The sequence below is a fragment of the Equus quagga genome, chromosome 1 (assembly GCF_021613505.1).
Source record: "Equus quagga isolate Etosha38 chromosome 1, UCLA_HA_Equagga_1.0, whole genome shotgun sequence".
NCBI lineage: Eukaryota > Metazoa > Chordata > Mammalia > Perissodactyla > Equidae > Equus > Equus quagga.
This window is the reverse complement of record NC_060267.1, coordinates 69,538,142-69,556,515: the sequence shown is the minus strand read 5'-3', so window position 1 is coordinate 69,556,515 and position 18,374 is coordinate 69,538,142. Positions and strand designations below refer to the sequence as shown.

The 18,374-nt window shown below is 37.3% G+C and overlaps 1 protein-coding gene across 6 annotated transcripts in view; it reads right to left on the bottom strand.

Annotated features, from left to right (window-relative positions):
- FKTN (fukutin) overlaps nt 1-18,374 on the bottom strand; it is a 70,280-nt gene that overhangs the window by 35,843 nt on the left and 16,063 nt on the right. For 4 of the 6 annotated variants that reach the window (XM_046676786.1, XM_046676796.1, XM_046676778.1 and 1 more), the window contains 3 exons: nt 17,465-17,524; nt 12,564-12,767; nt 7,620-7,796 (listed from right to left, as the gene is read on the bottom strand). In XM_046676786.1, the coding sequence (XP_046532742.1) occupies nt 7,620-7,796; nt 12,564-12,767; nt 17,465-17,524 (441 nt within the window). The remainder of the gene's footprint in view (nt 1-7,619; nt 7,797-12,563; nt 12,768-17,464; nt 17,525-18,374) is intronic. The other 2 variants (XM_046676815.1, XM_046676823.1) reach the window with 2 other exon arrangements.

Below are 18,374 nucleotides of genomic sequence, written 5' to 3'. Positions count from 1 at the left end.
AGAGAATACTACAAAATGCTATATGCCAACAAATTGGATAATTTAGAAGAAATGGATAAATTCTTAGAATCATACAACCTTCCAAAACTGAATCAAGAAGAAACAGTGAATTTGAATAGACCAATCACCAATAAGGAGATGGAAAGAGTAATCAAAAACCTCCCAAAAAATAAGAGTCCAGGAGCATTAACAGGACAGGAAACAACAAGTGTAGGAGAGAAGGTGGAGAAAAGGGAACTCTCATACACTGCTGGTGGGAGTGCAAACTGGTACAACGACTATGGAAAACAGTATGGAGATTCCTCAAAAAATTAACAATAGAATTACCATACAATCCAGCTATTCCACTGCTGGGTACTTATCCACAGAACATGAAAACACGAATACCTAAAGACACATGCACCCCTATGTTCATCGCAGCCTCATTCACAACAGCCAAGACTTGGAAGGAACCTAGGTGCCCATTAAGGGACAAATGGATAAAGAAGATGTGGTAATATACACAATGGAATACTACTCAGCCATAGAAAACTATGAAATCCGGCCATTTGTGACAACATGGATGGACCTTGAGGATACTATCCTAGGTGAAATAAGTCAGAGGGGGCAAGTCAAATACTGTATGATCTCACTTACAGAAGAGAAGAACAACAATAATCACATAGAGACAGAGATGGGATTGGTAGTTAACAGAGGGTGAAAGGGGTAATCAGGCACAGGTGTATGGTGATAAACCAATGTTACCACAATAAAAAAGAAAAGAAAAGGAACTGAGACATACGATAAAACAAAGTGCATTTTTCCAACATCATTAGTTACAGGGTAAATCTTATAACAAGATTAATCCATATGGTAGAGTTTTAGTCCTAAACTCAAAAGAAGAGTACTACAGATGATTAAACAGTATTAATTGTTAAGAACGCCTTATATTTTAATAAGAATTCACAATTTCCAAGAACTTTTACAAATATTATTGCATTTACATATGACCTCTATCTTATAAAAGAAGCAGCACAGGTATTATAGATAACGAAACAGACTCACAGAAGTCTAAAGAAACAAAATTAATAAGAGGCAAAGCCACTGCCAGCATTTAGGTCTTATCCAATCAAATCCTAGGTTCTTTCCACATTACCTCTCTAGTCTATATTTATATAATGTGTACAAAGCTCATTCACATTCATTATCTCATCTGCTGCCCACAGAAACTATGTGAGGTCAGCAAGGAAGATATTATTATGCCTAGCCTACAGTTATGGAAAATAAAGCTCTAAGTGGTAATACTAGACATGAAAGTTATTAAATGATGGAACTACGTCTGGAAGTTTATCTTAACAGCATAGCATTCATGAACATTTTTCAAAGGTGCTTTTTATTCACATCACACTGAATGTTGTCATTTGGATCAGGTGTATCTTCGTCTATGCTCTTGTAACACAATCCTCTATCATAGTATTGATTGTACTGTTTTTTAATCGTTTGTTTAAACTCCACTAATAGACTGCAAGTTTCTCAACCATAAGAATCAACAGAGTGACACCAAGCCGGTGTTCAAGAGATATTTGTTGTTGCTTATGTTGTTAAATGAGAGAAACAGGATAATTCTGGTAGAGAATGCTAACTAGTACCAATAATAACTGTCTTCTCCTTTCTGGATATAGAGTTCAATTGTGTTCTGGTCAAAAGAATGTGGAAGGGAGAAGGCGGCGGAGCAAAATGGCGGGGTGAGCTGACCCGGGATTCTCTCCCCTCCAAAATACAACAAAACATTGGAAGAACTTAATTTCAGAGGATAAACATAATGCCAGCTCATTAGAGACCTACAATACCAAGAAGGCGGAGATCATAAACCTTGCTTACAGCCTCAGAGGCACTGGAACGGTAGGAGAGAACATCGCTCCCTCCCCTAGAGTCTGCGATGGCTGCCGCGCGGGTCGGGTAGGAGCAGGGGAGGGGCCATGTGACCGGGGGATCATCCAGGACTCCTGCCACTGATTCAGTGGAGACCCGCTGATGGGGGAAAGCTTCTGTCTGCGGGGACCCCATAAATCAAGGGCCTTGGGAGACCAGAGAACAGAAATGATCTGAACCCAGACTGGTGCGTGTGAGTAACAGCCCCTCGCCCCCGGCAAAGCCAGTGGGCGCAGCTGTCTTGCCCCAAGGCGGAGAGCTCATAACACGCGGCTCTCAACCCCCATCTAGTGGCGACAGGCTGTAACTGCAACTGAATTCTACCACCATGAGAAAAAACCACTCCTCTACCATCCAGCAATTTATAAAAGCCCCAGACCAGAAGGAAAACAATAAAAACACAGAATTAAGTCCTGAGGACTTGGAATTAGGTAAACTAAGTGATAATGAATTCAGAGCAGCTATAATCAAAAAACTCAATGAGGTAGAGAGAAAGATAGAGAAACAAGCCGAGTTCTGGAGTTACTTCACAAAAGAGATTGAAATCATAAAGAAGAATCAAACAGAATTACTTGAGATGAAAAACACAATGGACCAGACAAAACAGAATATGGATTCCCTGAATGCCCGTGTAGACAACCTAGAGGAGCAAATCAGCATAATCGAGGACAGACAGGCTGAATGGCGCCAGACAGAGGAAGAAAGAGAACTAAGAATTAAAAAAAATGAGGAAAATCTCCGAGAGAGAATGGATTCAATGAGGAGTAAGAACATAAGGATCATAGGAATTCCCGAGAATGTGGAAAAGGAAAATGGAGCAGAAAGTGTGCTTAACGAAATTATTGAAGAGAACTTCCCAAATCTAGGGATCAACAGAGAAATGTGTGTAGAGGAGGGTTTTAGATCTCCTAGATTTGTCAATGTAAAAAGACCCACCGCAAGGCACATAATAGTAAAGTTGGCAAATAGGAATGATAAGGAAAGAATAACCTATAAAGGAGCCCCTATCAGACTGTCAGCGGATTTCTCTACAGAAACCCTACAAGCTAGGAGAGAATGGAGTGACATATTCAAAGCTTTAAAGGATAAAAATCTTCAGCCAAGAATACTCTATCCAGCAAGAATTTCCTTCAGATATGAGGGGGAAATTAAATCTTTTCCAGACAAACAAAAGTTAAGGGAATTTGTAACTAAAAGCCCTCCATTACAAGAAATCCTCAAGAAGGCTCTCATACCTGAAAAAAGAAAAAAGGGAGAAAGGGGACACAATCCACAGACTAGGGAGACCGATGGATAGAACCAGAACAGGATAGCAAATGTTCAATTATAGCATTAGGGTAAAGGTAAGGAAACTACCAAAGCAAGGACGATCTTATCACTCTAACTACCAATTAATAAGACAAGTTGGAATAAAAAATGAAAATAATTATTTAGGAGGGGAAGAGCAAAGGGTCTAAATCAGTATTGGTCAAGTAAGTAAGAGACCACCAGAGAATAGACTATCTTATACACGAGATTCTAAATACAAACTTCAAGGTAGACACTAAAATAAAGTACAGAACAGTCACAAATCATAAATAAGGAAAAATCTAAGAAACCCAGCATAAGAAATTGCAGTATTAAATGGGTAGTCTAAAGCACACAGGAAAAGAAACGCAGGAAAACAAGATAATGAGCGACAGATTGACAGCATTAAGTCCACATGCATCAATAATCACTCTCAAGGTGAACGGATTGAACTCTCCAATAAAAAGACACAGAGTGGCAAAATGGATTAAAGAACATGATCCAACAATTTGTTGCCTCCAGGAAACACACCTCAGCCCCAAGGACAAACACAGGCTCAGGGTGAAGGGGTGGAGGACAATACTTCAAGCTAATAGCAAGGAAAAAAAGGCAGGTGTTGCAATTCTTCTATCAGACCAAGTGGATTTCAAAATAAGACAGGTAAAGAGAGACACAGAGGGACAATATATAATGATCAAAGGGACACTTCATCAAGAAGAAATAACGCTTATAAATATCTATGCACCCAACACAGGAACACCAAGATTCATAAAGCAACTATTAACAGACCTAAAGGAAGATGTTAAAAACAACACAATAATAGTAGGGGACCTCAGCACCCCACTCACATCAATGGACAGATCATCCAGACAGAAAATCTACAAGGAAATAGTGGAGCTGAATGAAAAACTAAAACAATTGGACTTAATAGACATATATAGATCACTCCACCCTGAAGGAGCTGAATGCACATTCTTCTCAAGTGCACATGGAACATTCTCTAGGATAGACCATATGTTGGGAAACAAGGCAAGCCTCTACAAATTTAAAAAAAATTGAAATAATAACAAGCATCTTCTCAGATCATAGTGCTATAAGGCTAGAAATTAATTACAAGAAAAAACTGAGAAAGGCACAAAGATGTGGAGACTAAACAACACACTACTGAACAAGCAATGGATCATTGAAGAAATTAAAGAAGACATAAAAAAATACCTGGAAACAAATGAAAATGATAGCATGCCATACCAACTCATATGGGATGCAGCAAAAGCTGTATTAAGAGGAAAATTCATCGCAATACAGGCACATCTTAACAAACAAGAAAAATCCCAAATAAGCAACCTTAAAGCACACCTAACTAAACTAGAGAAAAAAGAACAAATGAAGCCCAAAGTCAGCAGAAGGAGAGAAATAATAAAAATCACAGCAGAAATAAATACTATTGAAACGAAAAAGGCAGTAGAAAGGATCAATGAGACAAAGAGCTGGTTTTTTGAGAAGATAAATAAAATTGACAAACCACTAGCCAGACTTACAAAGAAAAAAAGGGAGAAAGCTCAAATAAATAAAATCAGAAATGAGCGAGGAGAAATAACAACAGACTCTGCAGAAATACAACAGATTACAAGAGAATACTACAAAAAACTATATGCCAACAGAATGGATAACCTAGAGGAAATGGATAAATTCGTGGACTCCTACAATCTCCCAAAGCTCACTCAAGAAGAGGCAGACAATTTGAACAGACCAATCACAAGGAAAGAGATTGAAACAGCAATCAAAAACATCCCAAAGAATAAAACCCCAGGACCAGATGGCTTTCCTGGGGAATTCTACCAAACTTTCAGAGAGGATTTAATACCTATCCTTTCCAAGCTGTTCCAAAAAATTAGGGAAGATGGAACACTTCCTAACACATTCTATGAGGCCAACATCACGCTGATACCAAAAGCTGACAAGGACACAATCAAAAAAGAGAACTACAGGCCAATATCACTGATGAACAGAGATGCAAAAATTCTAAACAAAATCTTGGCAACCAGAATTCAGCAATTCATCAAAAGAATCATACATCATGATCAGGTGGGATTCATACCAGGGACACAGGGATGGTTCAACATCCGCAAATCAATCAACGTGATACAGCACATCTACAAACTGAGGAATAAAAACCACATGATCATCTCAATAGATGCAGAGAAGGCATTTGACAAGATCCAACAGCCATTTATGATAAAAACTCTGAACAAAATGGGCATAGAAGGAAACTACCTCAACATAATAAAGGCCATATATGACAAACCCATAGCCAACATCATACTCAATGGGCAAAAACTGAATGCCATCCCCCTGAAAACAGGAACGAGACAAGGATGCCCTCTATCACCACTCTTATTTAACATAGTACTGGAGGTCCTGGCCAGAGCAATCAGGCAAGAAAAAGGAATAAAAGGAATCCAAATAGGGAGGGAAGAAGTGAAACTCTCGCTGTTTGCAGACGACATGATCTTATATATAGAAAACCCCCAAGAATCCATTGGAAAACTGTTAGAAGTAATCAACAACTACAGCAAAGTTGCAGGGTATAAAAGAAATTTGCATAAATCAGTAGCATTTCTATACTCCAGTAATGAAACAACAGAAAAAGAACTCAAGAACACAATACCATTCACAATCGCAACAAAAAGAATAAAATACCTTGGGGTAAATTTAACTAAGGAAGTGAAGGACCGATATAATGAAAATTACAAGGCCTCTCTGAGAGAACTGGATGACGACATAAGGAGATGGAAAGACATTCCATGTACATGGATTGGAAGAATAAACATAGTTAAAATGTCCATTCTACCTAAAGCAATCTACAGATTCAACGCCATCCCAATCAGAATCCCAATGACATTCTTTACAGACTTAGAACAAAGAATCCTAAAATTCATATGGGGCAACAAAAGACCCCGAATTGCTAAAGCAATCCTGAGAAAAAAGAACAAAACGGGAGGCATCACAATCCCTGACTTCAAAACATACTACAAAGCTACAGTAATCAAAACAGCATGGTACTGGTACAAAAACAGGTGCACAAATCAATGGAACAGAATTGAAAGCCCAGAAATAAAACCACACATCTACGGACAGCTTATCTTCGACAAAAGAGCTGAGGGCATACAATGGAGAAAAGAAAGTCTTTTCAACAAATGGTGCTGGGAAAACTGGAAAGCCACATGTAAAAGAATGAAAATTGACCATTCTTTTTCACCATTCACCAAAATAAACTCAAAATGGATCAAAGACCTAAAGGTGAGACCTGAAACCATAAGGCTTCTGGAAGAAAACGTAGGCAGTACACTCTTTGACATCAGTATTAAAAGGATCTTTTTGGACACCATGCCTTCTCAGAGAAGGGAAACAATAGAAAGAATAAACAAATGGGACTTCATCAGACTAAAGAGCTTCTTCAAGGCAAATGAAAACAGGACTGAAACAAAAAAACAACCCACTAACTGGGAAAAAATATTTGCAAGTCATATATCTGACAAAGGCTTAAGATCCATAATATATAAAGAACTCTCGCAACTCAACAACAAAACATCAAACAGCCCAATCAAAAAATGGGCTGGAGACATGAACAGACATTTCTCCAAAGAAGATATACTGATGGCCAATAGGCACATGAAAAGATGCTCATCATCGCTGATCATCAGGGAAATGCAAATCAAAACTACACTAAGATATCACCTTACACCCATTAGAATGGCAAAAATATCTAAAATTAATAGTAACAAATGTTCGAGAGGTTGCAGAGAAAAAGGAACCCTCATACACTGCTGGTGGGAATGCAAACTGGTGCAGCCACTATGGAAAACAGTATGGAGATTCCTCAAAAAATTAAAAACAGAACTACCATACGATCCAGCCATCCCACTACTGGGTATTTATCCAAAGAGCTTGAAGTCAGCAATCCCAAAAGTCCTACGCACCCCAATGTTTATTGCAGCACTGTTTACAATAGCCAAGACGTGGAAGCAACCTAAGTGTCCAGCAACAGACGAATGGATAAAGAAGATGTGGTACATATATACAATGGAATACTACTCAGCTGTAAAACAGAACAAAATAATTCCATTTGCAATAACATGGATGGACCTTGAGGGAATTATGTTAAGTGAAATAAGCCAGCAAGAGAAAGATAATCTGCGTATGACTCCACTCATATGAGGAATTTAAAATTATGGACTAAGAACTGTTTAGTGGATACCAGGGGAAAGGTGGGGTGGGGGGTGGGCTCAAAGGGTGAAGTGGTGCACCTACAACATGACTGACAAACATTAATGTACAATTGAAATTTCACAAGATTGTAACCTATCATTAACTCAATAAAAAAAAAAAAAAAGAATGTGGAAGGAAGCATCACACACTACCTCTGGGCCTGGCTTTACAATATCCCATAAGTTCTGCCATCTTCGCCTCTTCCATTCACATGTAGGGAAGAAAAGAACTCCAAGATGGGAAAGCCGCACAAATGAAACAGCCGATAACCCTAGGTCTCCACTTCGAGGAAAGTCATCCAGGAATATCCATGACCAAGAAAATCCACCCTGGATTGTGTGTAAAGACAATTACTCCTTTCTTGTGGTAAGTCAATAAGATTTTAGGGTTGTTTTTAACAGCAACTAATGTAGCTTACCCTAGCTAACACAATTTCACCTTGATTCTCCTTATGTTAGAATTATCCACTGTAGGATTCCCCTTTTTCCTTTACTTTCCTGGTATACCTAAGAGGTAGAAAGTACTGATTGAGGGTGAGAGTGGCTAATTCACAGAAGGAATCCACCAGACAGGATGAAAGAAAAGCATTCTAAGTTGGTAAATCCAGGAAAAATTTAAAAGGCCAGCCAGAACTTGAAGAGGAATCAGACCTTGGGTTGCAGAGGACAAAAACTGACAGACAAAACAGGCAGAGCTATGAAAAGGCTTGCCTTCTAACAATCGTGAGAGAGAGAAAGTCAAGAACAAAGGAGCTGCTCTGATCAGAGTAAAGGCCTAGGTCAAGGCTGTACTGCACAAATCCACTCCCCGCTGACTTGGCCATGATTCGCTCACTTTATGGTAATGGTACTAATAAAGAAAAATCACATACAAATGAAGTCTATAGTAATTAGATCTAGTGATGTAATCTGCTCTGTCCTGGGAGAAGGTTTAGGGAGGACTGCCCAAGCGCTCTGTATGATGCCTTATGTATAAAAGGTAAACATGAACCTGTGTGCTTTTTCTGGGTATTGCTGACCCTCTGCTTCTCCCACTGACTGTGATGATATCAGTTCTGCCAATTTTGGCATATTCCCTTTCTTCTAAAGCACTGGTTCTCAAAGCAAGTGGTACTGTACCCAAGAGAGATTTTAGAAATTTGTGGAGATATTTTTGGTTATCATAATGATTGAGGGGGACACACTGGCATTTAAAGGCCTAGGCCAGGAACATCAGACATCCTACAATCCAAAATACAAAAATCTACTGTGTTCTACATAATTTCAATGTTTTATCGGATAATCATATAGTGAAAACTTTGTCTATAATTATCTAAGCCTCCATTTCCCAGGAATACAATAGCCATGTTAAAGGAGAGACAGTTTTATTTTTCTGTTGCTGGAAACTTGTTCACTATTTTTGAAAACCACATTACTAACAACATCATTCATAACACGAGTCTATGTTTGAAGCTATCACATTCAGCGGTCCTACTGACAAGTGTAAGACCTGAATTTCTTCATTACGTCTTCCAGGGCAGTCATGCCTGAGTATTTACACACTGAAATATACATTTCCTTTTATTTCTACTTTATATTATAGTTAAGACATTATATTGATTTGGGGGATTATGTACGCAGGTAGGTCATAATTTCTAGGAACTTCATTTTGGGAAAACAAAGGAGCATTATAAAATACTCCTTGTAAAAAAGGTTTATAAACCTGTAGGCTTTTCCTATGAGGAAATCAAATAGTCCGATAGGCATGACCTACAGATACTGACATTTAGGAGTCTCTCCAGTGACAGAAGCTGCATACTCTTATTACCCTGAAGTAAAACCCACCAATTAATGAGGGCCTGAGCATAATGAAAGGCTTCCAGTTGGTTTTCAGTGCCTCATTCTTAAATATGAACAGACAAAGATCAACAAGCATTGTAGCAAATCTGTCTCATGCAAAACAGACAAATAAAATAAAACAAACAACCATACCAAAAAACAAGCAGCCACAAAGAAGGGATTTAGAAAAAAAATGTAGCATGGAGCAAAAAACTTTTTTAAAAAACCAAAACTCTAAAATCTGCAGAGTAAAAAAGATAAAACTGTATCCATGAAACAACAATGCTATTATAAGAAATAATCAGAGTACGCAGAGCTTTTAGAAAATAAACATATGAAAAGCTCAAGCAAAAATATGAAAAAAATCAATGGCATTGTTAAAGGTTTTGTTTAAAAGTAAACAAAGAGATGAAAAATTAAAGAGCAAAGATAAGATGAAAGGATCAATTCTGGAAGTCTAACATCCAAGAAATAAAAAGATCAGAAAGAAAGAACATTTTTATTCAATAGTACCCTGAGGGTCCCACCTAAATCAATAAGACAAGAAGAAGAAATTAAGTATTAGACTTGGAAAGGAAGAGACCAAAATGTCTTTTTGTCAGAGAACACAATGCTCTACACTCAAAGAAAGAGAAAGAGGGAGAGAAAAAGAAAGAGGGAGGGAAAATGGGACGGGAGGGGAGTGAGAGGGAGAAACTATTAGAGTTTATTTTAAGAGTTCAGAGTTCAATACAGTTGCTGGGAAACAAGATCAAAATACCAAAGTCAATTGCATTCTCATTCACCTAAAATAATGAACTGGAAACAGGTGAGGAAAAATATCCACATTAACCCCCGCCCCCTCCCCCCACATACACACACAAAACTATAAGGTAGCAAGAAATAAATCTTACTAAAGATGCACAAAATCTGTAAGAAAAATTAGAATATCCTATTAAAGAATATCAAAGGATACCTGAAAATATCATATTCATGAATAAGAAATCTTAATATTTTAACAATGTCAAGAGATCTTGCATGCTTTTGCTTTCTTGGACTAGCCTGGACTAGCCTGGATGATGAAAGACACACAGCCCAGGCACCTCCACTGCCCCATCTGCCAGTCATCCAGAAGAAGCAGAGTGCCTAGCTGGCTGGCAGCTGCATAAGCGAGCTTAGCCGAGACCAGAACTGCCCGGCTGAATCCTAGCAAACTGCCAAGTCACAGAACCACGAGCTAAATAAATGGCTGTTGTTTCAACCACTAAATTTTAGGGTGATTTGTTACACAGCAGGAGCTAACATTATATACACCAAATTAGATATCAAATGTGCAAGGTAAAAAGAAAGATTTTCAGATATGCAAGGTTTCAACCTCCCATACACCCTTTCTTAGAAGAGAATTCCTAAAATGTTGTGAAGGGGAGTTACAGTGCAGTATCTGCCCAGCAGATCAGTCTGTATTAGGGCAGAAAGACCAAGAGCTCTAGGAGGGACGTCTCCAAGGAAAAAAATGGACCTAAGAGATTATCTGATGTGTTAGATCCCACTGAGAGTTCTATGTTTTTGTTGCAGAGTTCATGGATAGATTATTGATAGATACACAGAAAACTAGGGAACAAAAAGGGAGAAAAAAGAGTTGTATAAGAAAAGGAATATTATCAGTGTAAACTAGGTGGCATCTGTGTGATTATCTATCTACTCATAATAAGGTAACACTGATTTAACTACAAAATACGATACAGTCATTTTAGGATGACGATGAGAGAAGAATGCGTGTGTGTGCATGCACATGTGCACGAGCTCGTGTGTTTATGTATGAGCCAAAAGGCACATAAGAGCTAAATTCTCATAATTCATAATCTAAATACGAAACATTTTTAAAAGTATAAACATTTAATTTATTAATGAAAAGATGAACAGGGTAGAGGGAGTTGAAAGTGGTTGGCTGAACGAGAGGGAACAGGGATGGGGAGAGGAGGCAGATACTGCCCTTTTCATTATGAGCGTTTCATTTCTATCTGGCTTTTTAAACTGAGAACTAATATTATTTTGATTACAAATAAAAATTAAATTTAAAATATCCTATCCTAACTTTTCCATAAGTTTAAATATTTTCAAAATATAAAATTGGGAGGAAAGAAAAAACAAGTAAGCAAACAAAAATCTTGCACTTTGATATACACAGCATCTGTTTCATCACGGGCATCACTGCCTTAAAGAACCACAGGCCAGAAAAAAGTCAGAGCCTATTCTCTCAAGGCCCTGCGTATGAGTCTGGGGCAATCAAGGAAATGCGCAGTTCACACCGCTTTCCCAGCCCACACCATCACCCTGGAGTGTTAAGCCCCACCCCGCAGGGATCAACACAAGGAAAACAGATCCCACTGCAGAACTGGTGCTTATCCATCATGGGGGGCTGACTAGTGACTTCATTTATTCTGATGCTAATTTTCCTACTCTTAGTTGAATAACTCCTCAGAATGACAAACAGTGAAATTGAGAAGTTAGAGGTATTCCAAATAAAGAAGTAAGCAAAATTTTGACCTGTTTAGTAGAGATGGGCTTTTTTGGCTACTGTCTGACTTCTGCCTTGTAACCATCAAGCAGGATGAAAATATCAGTTTGGACTTTTGGACACACCTCAGAAGCACTCCAATGGAGCATCAAACCAGTACTGTGCTCTTGCAAAGTGCAAAGAACAGTGCGATAGACTAGGGAGACAACCTCACATATACCTGACGCGGCAGATACTGAACATTCATCACCAAATCCCTCCTACTTGCCAGCCTGCACTGATAGAAGTGCTAAATACCTGTCTCTTTAGCCTCCATCACAACAAGGAGACACACGAATACAGTTCTGGCTGGTGAACTATGGGCAGTTTACCAGAAGTTTCTGAGAGAACTTTTCCTTCAAAGGATGGATAGTGTCATCATCCCTTCCTCTCATCTTCCCGCCCTGAACATGGATATGACACCTTTAAGCTGTGACAGCTACCTTGTGATGATGAGGGAGATGAAGAAAGAACTTCAGTGATGAAAGCCCTGGCATCAGCGGGCAGCTGAACTAACACCAACAGCCACCAAACTTTTAACCTCTTGTCATCCAAGAAAAGTAAATCCTCTATTTGCTTAAGCCATTATTAATTGTGTTCTGTTACTTATAACTGAAAATATTCCTGATACCATTTATAAAACACTTTAAGAAAACTTTTAAATGCTTTACATTTTAAACTGGTTTAATCCCATACTATTTTGTAAAAGCCACATTCCATTTTCGGAAAGCAACGCATCTTACCTCATTCTTCCACAGGTGATACTGTAGCGCAAATGCAGTAAAGTCTCTTGGAACACAGAGAAACTTGCATTCTGAAGCAGAGCCATGAGAAGTATTTTTGACTTGTTCAAAGTTTTTATTAATCAATTCCAGAATCAAAGGATCAATAAGGAACACAGGTACATTTTGACTGGATGTTAGCATAATAAATTTTTTAACTGCACGCTGTTTGAGAGGAAAAAAATTCCCTTAATTCTACTAAACCAATACAACAATCTATCTCTTAAAATTCTATTCATTGATTTTGTAAGAATATATGGGGTGTTTACTCAATAGATACCATCCTTATTATTGTGCTATACAAAATAAACAAATAATACATGGTCCCCACTCTCAATAAGATGAACAAATATTTACAACACAAGGTAAAATATGCTATAGTAAAAATATTTGCAACATATTACAAAGTAACAGTAAGCTACTAATCAACTGTACATCAAAAAAGAAAATCCTCGTAGAGAAAGTGGTATCGGAGATGAAAACTTTGGGCTTACAAATTATTCTCCTGGTATTAACTAAATATTTTCAAGCAAAAGTGAGAGAGGAAAAACCAGATCTGTCAGCTTTTAAAAATCAATCATGTCAACCTTTTCAAAACCAAAAATCAATTGTACATGCTACTTTTCTTCATATTTGTAATTCTGCTTAACAATCTTTCTAAGCAAAAGACTCAAACTAAAATACATTGCTTGCTTAACCATTCCCATATATAGTCTGATTTTCTAATAATATAGCAATATTTTTCAATAGAAATCTGCCGGATAATAAATAGAGTCTTCTACTGAAAAAAATAAATTTCAAAATTAGAATGGAAACAGACTAAATCACACTTAGCAGTAAATAATACCTAAGAGTAGCAAAGATAAATAGAATAACTGGCATACATTATATATATATATACGTTGCTTAAAAGCCCACTTCAATGAAAGGAATTATGGTTTCAAAGGGATGTATGCCCATGAAAAAGGTGCTTCACGGAACTAAAGATAAACTTTTATTCACAAAATCTGAAGAAACTTATTAAAACATACAAAAGATAATAAATAAATAGAAAAGGATATCAAGAATTATAAGGATAGAAAAAAATGATGTAAAGCTAGGAATCAGTCTCTCATCATTTGTTTTAGTGTAGACTATTATGCAAACACCAAGAATACCATAATCTCTGCTCTAGAGGGGTTTATTATCTCTCAGTGGGAGAGACAGCTAAGTAAAAAGTTAGAATAAACAAGTTCACGCCAAAAAATTCAACAACTTTAGATGAAATGGACACATTTCTTAAAAAATACAATTAGCAAAACTACCACAACATGAAACAGGACATCTGAGTGCCCCACACCTATTAACGAAACTGAATTTGCTATTAAAAACAAAATATCTGACTCAAAACAACAAGCAAACACTCCAGACTCAGACGGTTCATTGGTGAACTCTATCAAAGATTTACGGAAGAAATAAGACCAATTCTACAAAAACTCTTCCAGAAAACTGAGCAGGAGGGAATCCTTCCTAACTCATTTTATGAAACCAGTGTAATCCTGACCGCAAAATCTGACAAAGACATCACCCAAAAAGAACATTACAGATCTCCCACCTCATGAGCATACATGCAAACCCCCTAACAAGATACCAGAAAATCAACTCCAGGGGCTAAAGAAGACGACCCAAAAAAAGTATCATGACCAAGTAGGGTTTATCCCAGGAATGAAAGGTAGCATTTGAAAATCAATCAACGAAATTCATCATATCAACAGAATAAAGGGGGAAAAAAATCTATGATAATTTCAATACAGAAAAAATCTGACAAAATTCAATACCTATTCATGATTAAAAACTCTCAGCAAACCAGGAAGAGGATACTTCCTCAATCTGATAGAGTATGAACAAAAAACTATTACTGAGTTGTAGGAACTCTTGATTATCCTTGATACCAGTCTTTCATCAGGTACATGTTTTGCAAATATTTTCTAGTCTGTGGCATGTCTATTCATTTTCGTAATGCTGTCTTTTGATGAGTAGTTTTAAATTTTGATAGTCTAACAAATTTTTTTCCTTTCATGGTTACTGCTTTCTCTGCTTTACCCTAGCAGGATAAAAGAGAAAGAAATGGTCTTGGAAGAAAGAGGAGATGACAGCCACTAGTACATATAAGGTGCTTAATAAATGTTTGTTGAATGAATCTCTTTCAACTTGGTGTTAAATGCAAACATGATGAACACATTTATGGCTTCTTTATAATTATTAATATAAATACAGATTAGGGCAGGGTCAAGGAGAGGTTCTATAACTCACCTTCTCAATATGCCTTCCCAGTTGTTATCAATGCTCCTTGGAAATAGCTGTCCAATTGACTCTAAATCCAATTAATTCTAAATCAACACGGCTATTATCATCTGGCCTTCAGTAATTCATTTCATTTATAAGAAAGAAAAACGTCTTGCTGCAAACAGGATGTGCTGAGACTGTAATAGCCTATTCATCTGCCAGTGTATTACAATTTTATCAGAACCTAAAAGGGCTCGGCAGGACTTGTTCTTTGTGAAAGCTAGTTCCTAATAATCACCATTTTCTTTTCTAAGCGTTCTCAAGTCACTTGTTTAATAACTCATTCTGGATTTTATCAGGGTTCATATCTCACTTACTGATCAGACTTCACCTTTCATTCCTTCAAAAATATTAGAACAAAGTATTTTAGTATTTCTCCCTTACCCATGATTTTACAAATATAATAAAGAATGATTTTTTAGTACTGTACAATGTATTTAACAAAGAGAATTCACTGAATGTAGTAAGGTGCTCTTTAATTTTTTGCTCATTTACCCTGGAAGTAAATCCTTTTTTATTAAAAAAAAATTTTTTTTTGAGGAAGATTAGCCCTGAGCTAACATCTGCTGCCAATCCTCCCCCCTTCTCTTTTTTGCTGAGGCAGATTGGCCCTGAGCTAACATCCATGCCCATCTTCCTCCACTTTATATGTGGGACACCTGCCACAGCATGGCTTGACAAGCAGTGCATAGGTCCGCAGCTGGAATCTGAACTGGTGAAGCCCGGGCTACCGAAGCAGAACATGCAAACTTAACTGCTGTGCCACTGGGCTGGCCCCTAAATCCTTTTTTAAAAATCCATTATTTTCTTCCACCTCAAGGGTCATTCCCTGGATGAAAAAGATGGGACTGCTCTACTTTTCTCTGTTATTTTAAGCTTTAAATGACACACAAATTCCATTTTAAAATGTATCAGTGAAATTGTACCCCCATTGACTGCTTTATATACTAAAGGTTTGGGGGATGTTGCTGGTTAAGCCAGACAAAGTAAAGGCTACTATCCCATTGAAGCTATTACAGTTTTAAAACTTTTTCTGAACATACTCTTTCAGTGCACATATGAAGATTTTTAATAAATGGCAAATTTGAAAAGTTTACATTATTAATGTCAGTATCATCACATTTTAGAAGGTTGAAATTTATGATAGAGCACCTCCATTACTTTCAGACAGGTATAGTTCCCAGCTGTTAAATACTGAATTTCAAATCTCAACAAATTATTGCATACACAAGACAATAAATCTGGTCCAAGTGTTATGTGTATGTTTTCCTTAAGAGTGGGCTGGAGGTAAAGCAGAGCTAGAGAGAAGTACACAAAATGTGCCTTTTTATTCAGTCTGCTGGAGTCTTTAAATTGTGACTGAGAGTATGAATTCCAAGTGTATCACACTTCTCTTTCCTCTCAGACTACCCTAAGTTCACAGGGCAAAACATCTGCTATTTTTTTTGCTGAGGAAGATTAGCTCTGAGCTAACATCTGTTGCCCATCTTCCTTTTCTTTTGCTGAGGAAGATTAGCCCTGAGCTAATATCTGCACCAGTCTTCCTCTACTGTATATGTGGGTTGCTGCCACAGCACAGCTGACAAGCGGTGCTAGCTTTGCACCCTGCATCCAAACCCACAAACCTGGGCCACCAAAGCAGAGCGCGCCGAACTTAACCACTATGCCATGGGGCCAGCCCCAAAATCCGCTATTTTTAATAAATTAAAAGTTCACATTGATACTTCTAGACTTGATAGTTGAGGAGCACGATAATAGGATATCCCAGATTTTACCTTTTAAACAGTAGTTCAAATCCAATTGGTGTCAGCAGTGACCTAAAATTATCACTTTATCACTGCTCGGTGACTTGAAAGTCCACTTCTAATCTAAAGCCTTTTGTGTCTCTGGTTAAACAGAAGCCAAAGATTGAAGGGCAACTACAAGAAGGATCCAGTCATATGCAAAATGTATACTAACAGGATAAATGCAATTTTTTATTACTAACCTAACATTGTTTTTCATTCTAAATTTAGTTAGAAAAGGGTAACATTTTTAATAATATTTTATAAATGTGCAGGTGCTGCAATTTTTAAACCAAAACAGGGATATATTGTATATATTGCTAGTTTCCCTTATCTCATAACAGAAACGTGTTGAATAGATTTTTATTTCTAATCATTATTTTATCCCGTATTCATAATTCAATTCTTATTCACATATTTACTCATTTAGGGAAGCATCATAGCTCAGTGATTGAGGTTTGGGGGGCAAACAGTTAAAATGTGGACTCAGACACTTATTCACCAACTAATCTTACGTGTTCCAAGTGAACTGAGGATGACGATGTGTACTAACTTAAAGCTTCCATAAGGACAGAATGAGATAATGCATGCACAGCACTTGGCACAGGGCCTGCTCCTCCTCTACCACCTGCCTCCACTCCCCACCAGCATAGCTATTGCCATTGTCATCATTCAACAAAGACTTGGCAGGTAAATAAAGAAACGAACTAAACGAACATTGCAATTGAGGAATTTCTTGCTTATTGTACATACCCACTGTATGCTATCAAATCCAATTTGGCTTCCTTTGGATTTTGATAAACCGGCTCCATTCTAGAAAGTTAACATAATAACATTTTAGTAAATTCAAAGCCAAGCATGCAACATTACATTTAGGGTAAGTGTGAGATTCAAACTATATAACAGGCTCATCATCGTTATCCAAAAAGCATTATCCAAATACCTATTTTCATATGGTCATGAGCTAAGAGTTCTACAATTATACAACAACCCAAGACGGAAAACAGTTGACAGACTGCAGTATTGTTAATTAAATTACAGAACAATAAGGTATATATGGTCAACATCTCTGAACTAATTAATTTCTCTCAGTGAATAGTTAACTCCTTGCTATCTCTTTGGAATTAGGGTTTATCCATTTAGCTCCATATCCCTAACTTGGACTTATCTCCACACACTGAGATAATATTTGTAGACCTTGGAAAAGTGATAAAAAAGTATAATAATATTTATTGAGCAGCTCCTAAGTGTACTGAGTTTGACATTTCCACGTATGAATTATGCATTCTCCTCTATCCCGCATGACACTCCTACAAAGCAAGCATTATTATTTCTGTTTCACAGACAGCTCCAGGGCCCACACTTTTCCTAACACACATCATAATTTCAAATGTTGAGGCTTTTTTAAATAATATTTTTAAAAGTATTCAGGTCTAGAGAATCAGAAGAAAGAAAGCATTACTAGTTTTCATCTGATAAGTTCTTCCTCTTGTCTCTAGACCTTCAGACATTCTTTCTCCTGTTGCTTTCAAAGTATTTTATAAGTTCATAAGAACATTATAATTGAATATGACTTTATTTATCAAACTCTAATGTAAACCTTAAGAACAGTAGAAAATGTAAGCTATTAATAACTACCATTTTCTGGGCATCTACCATCAGA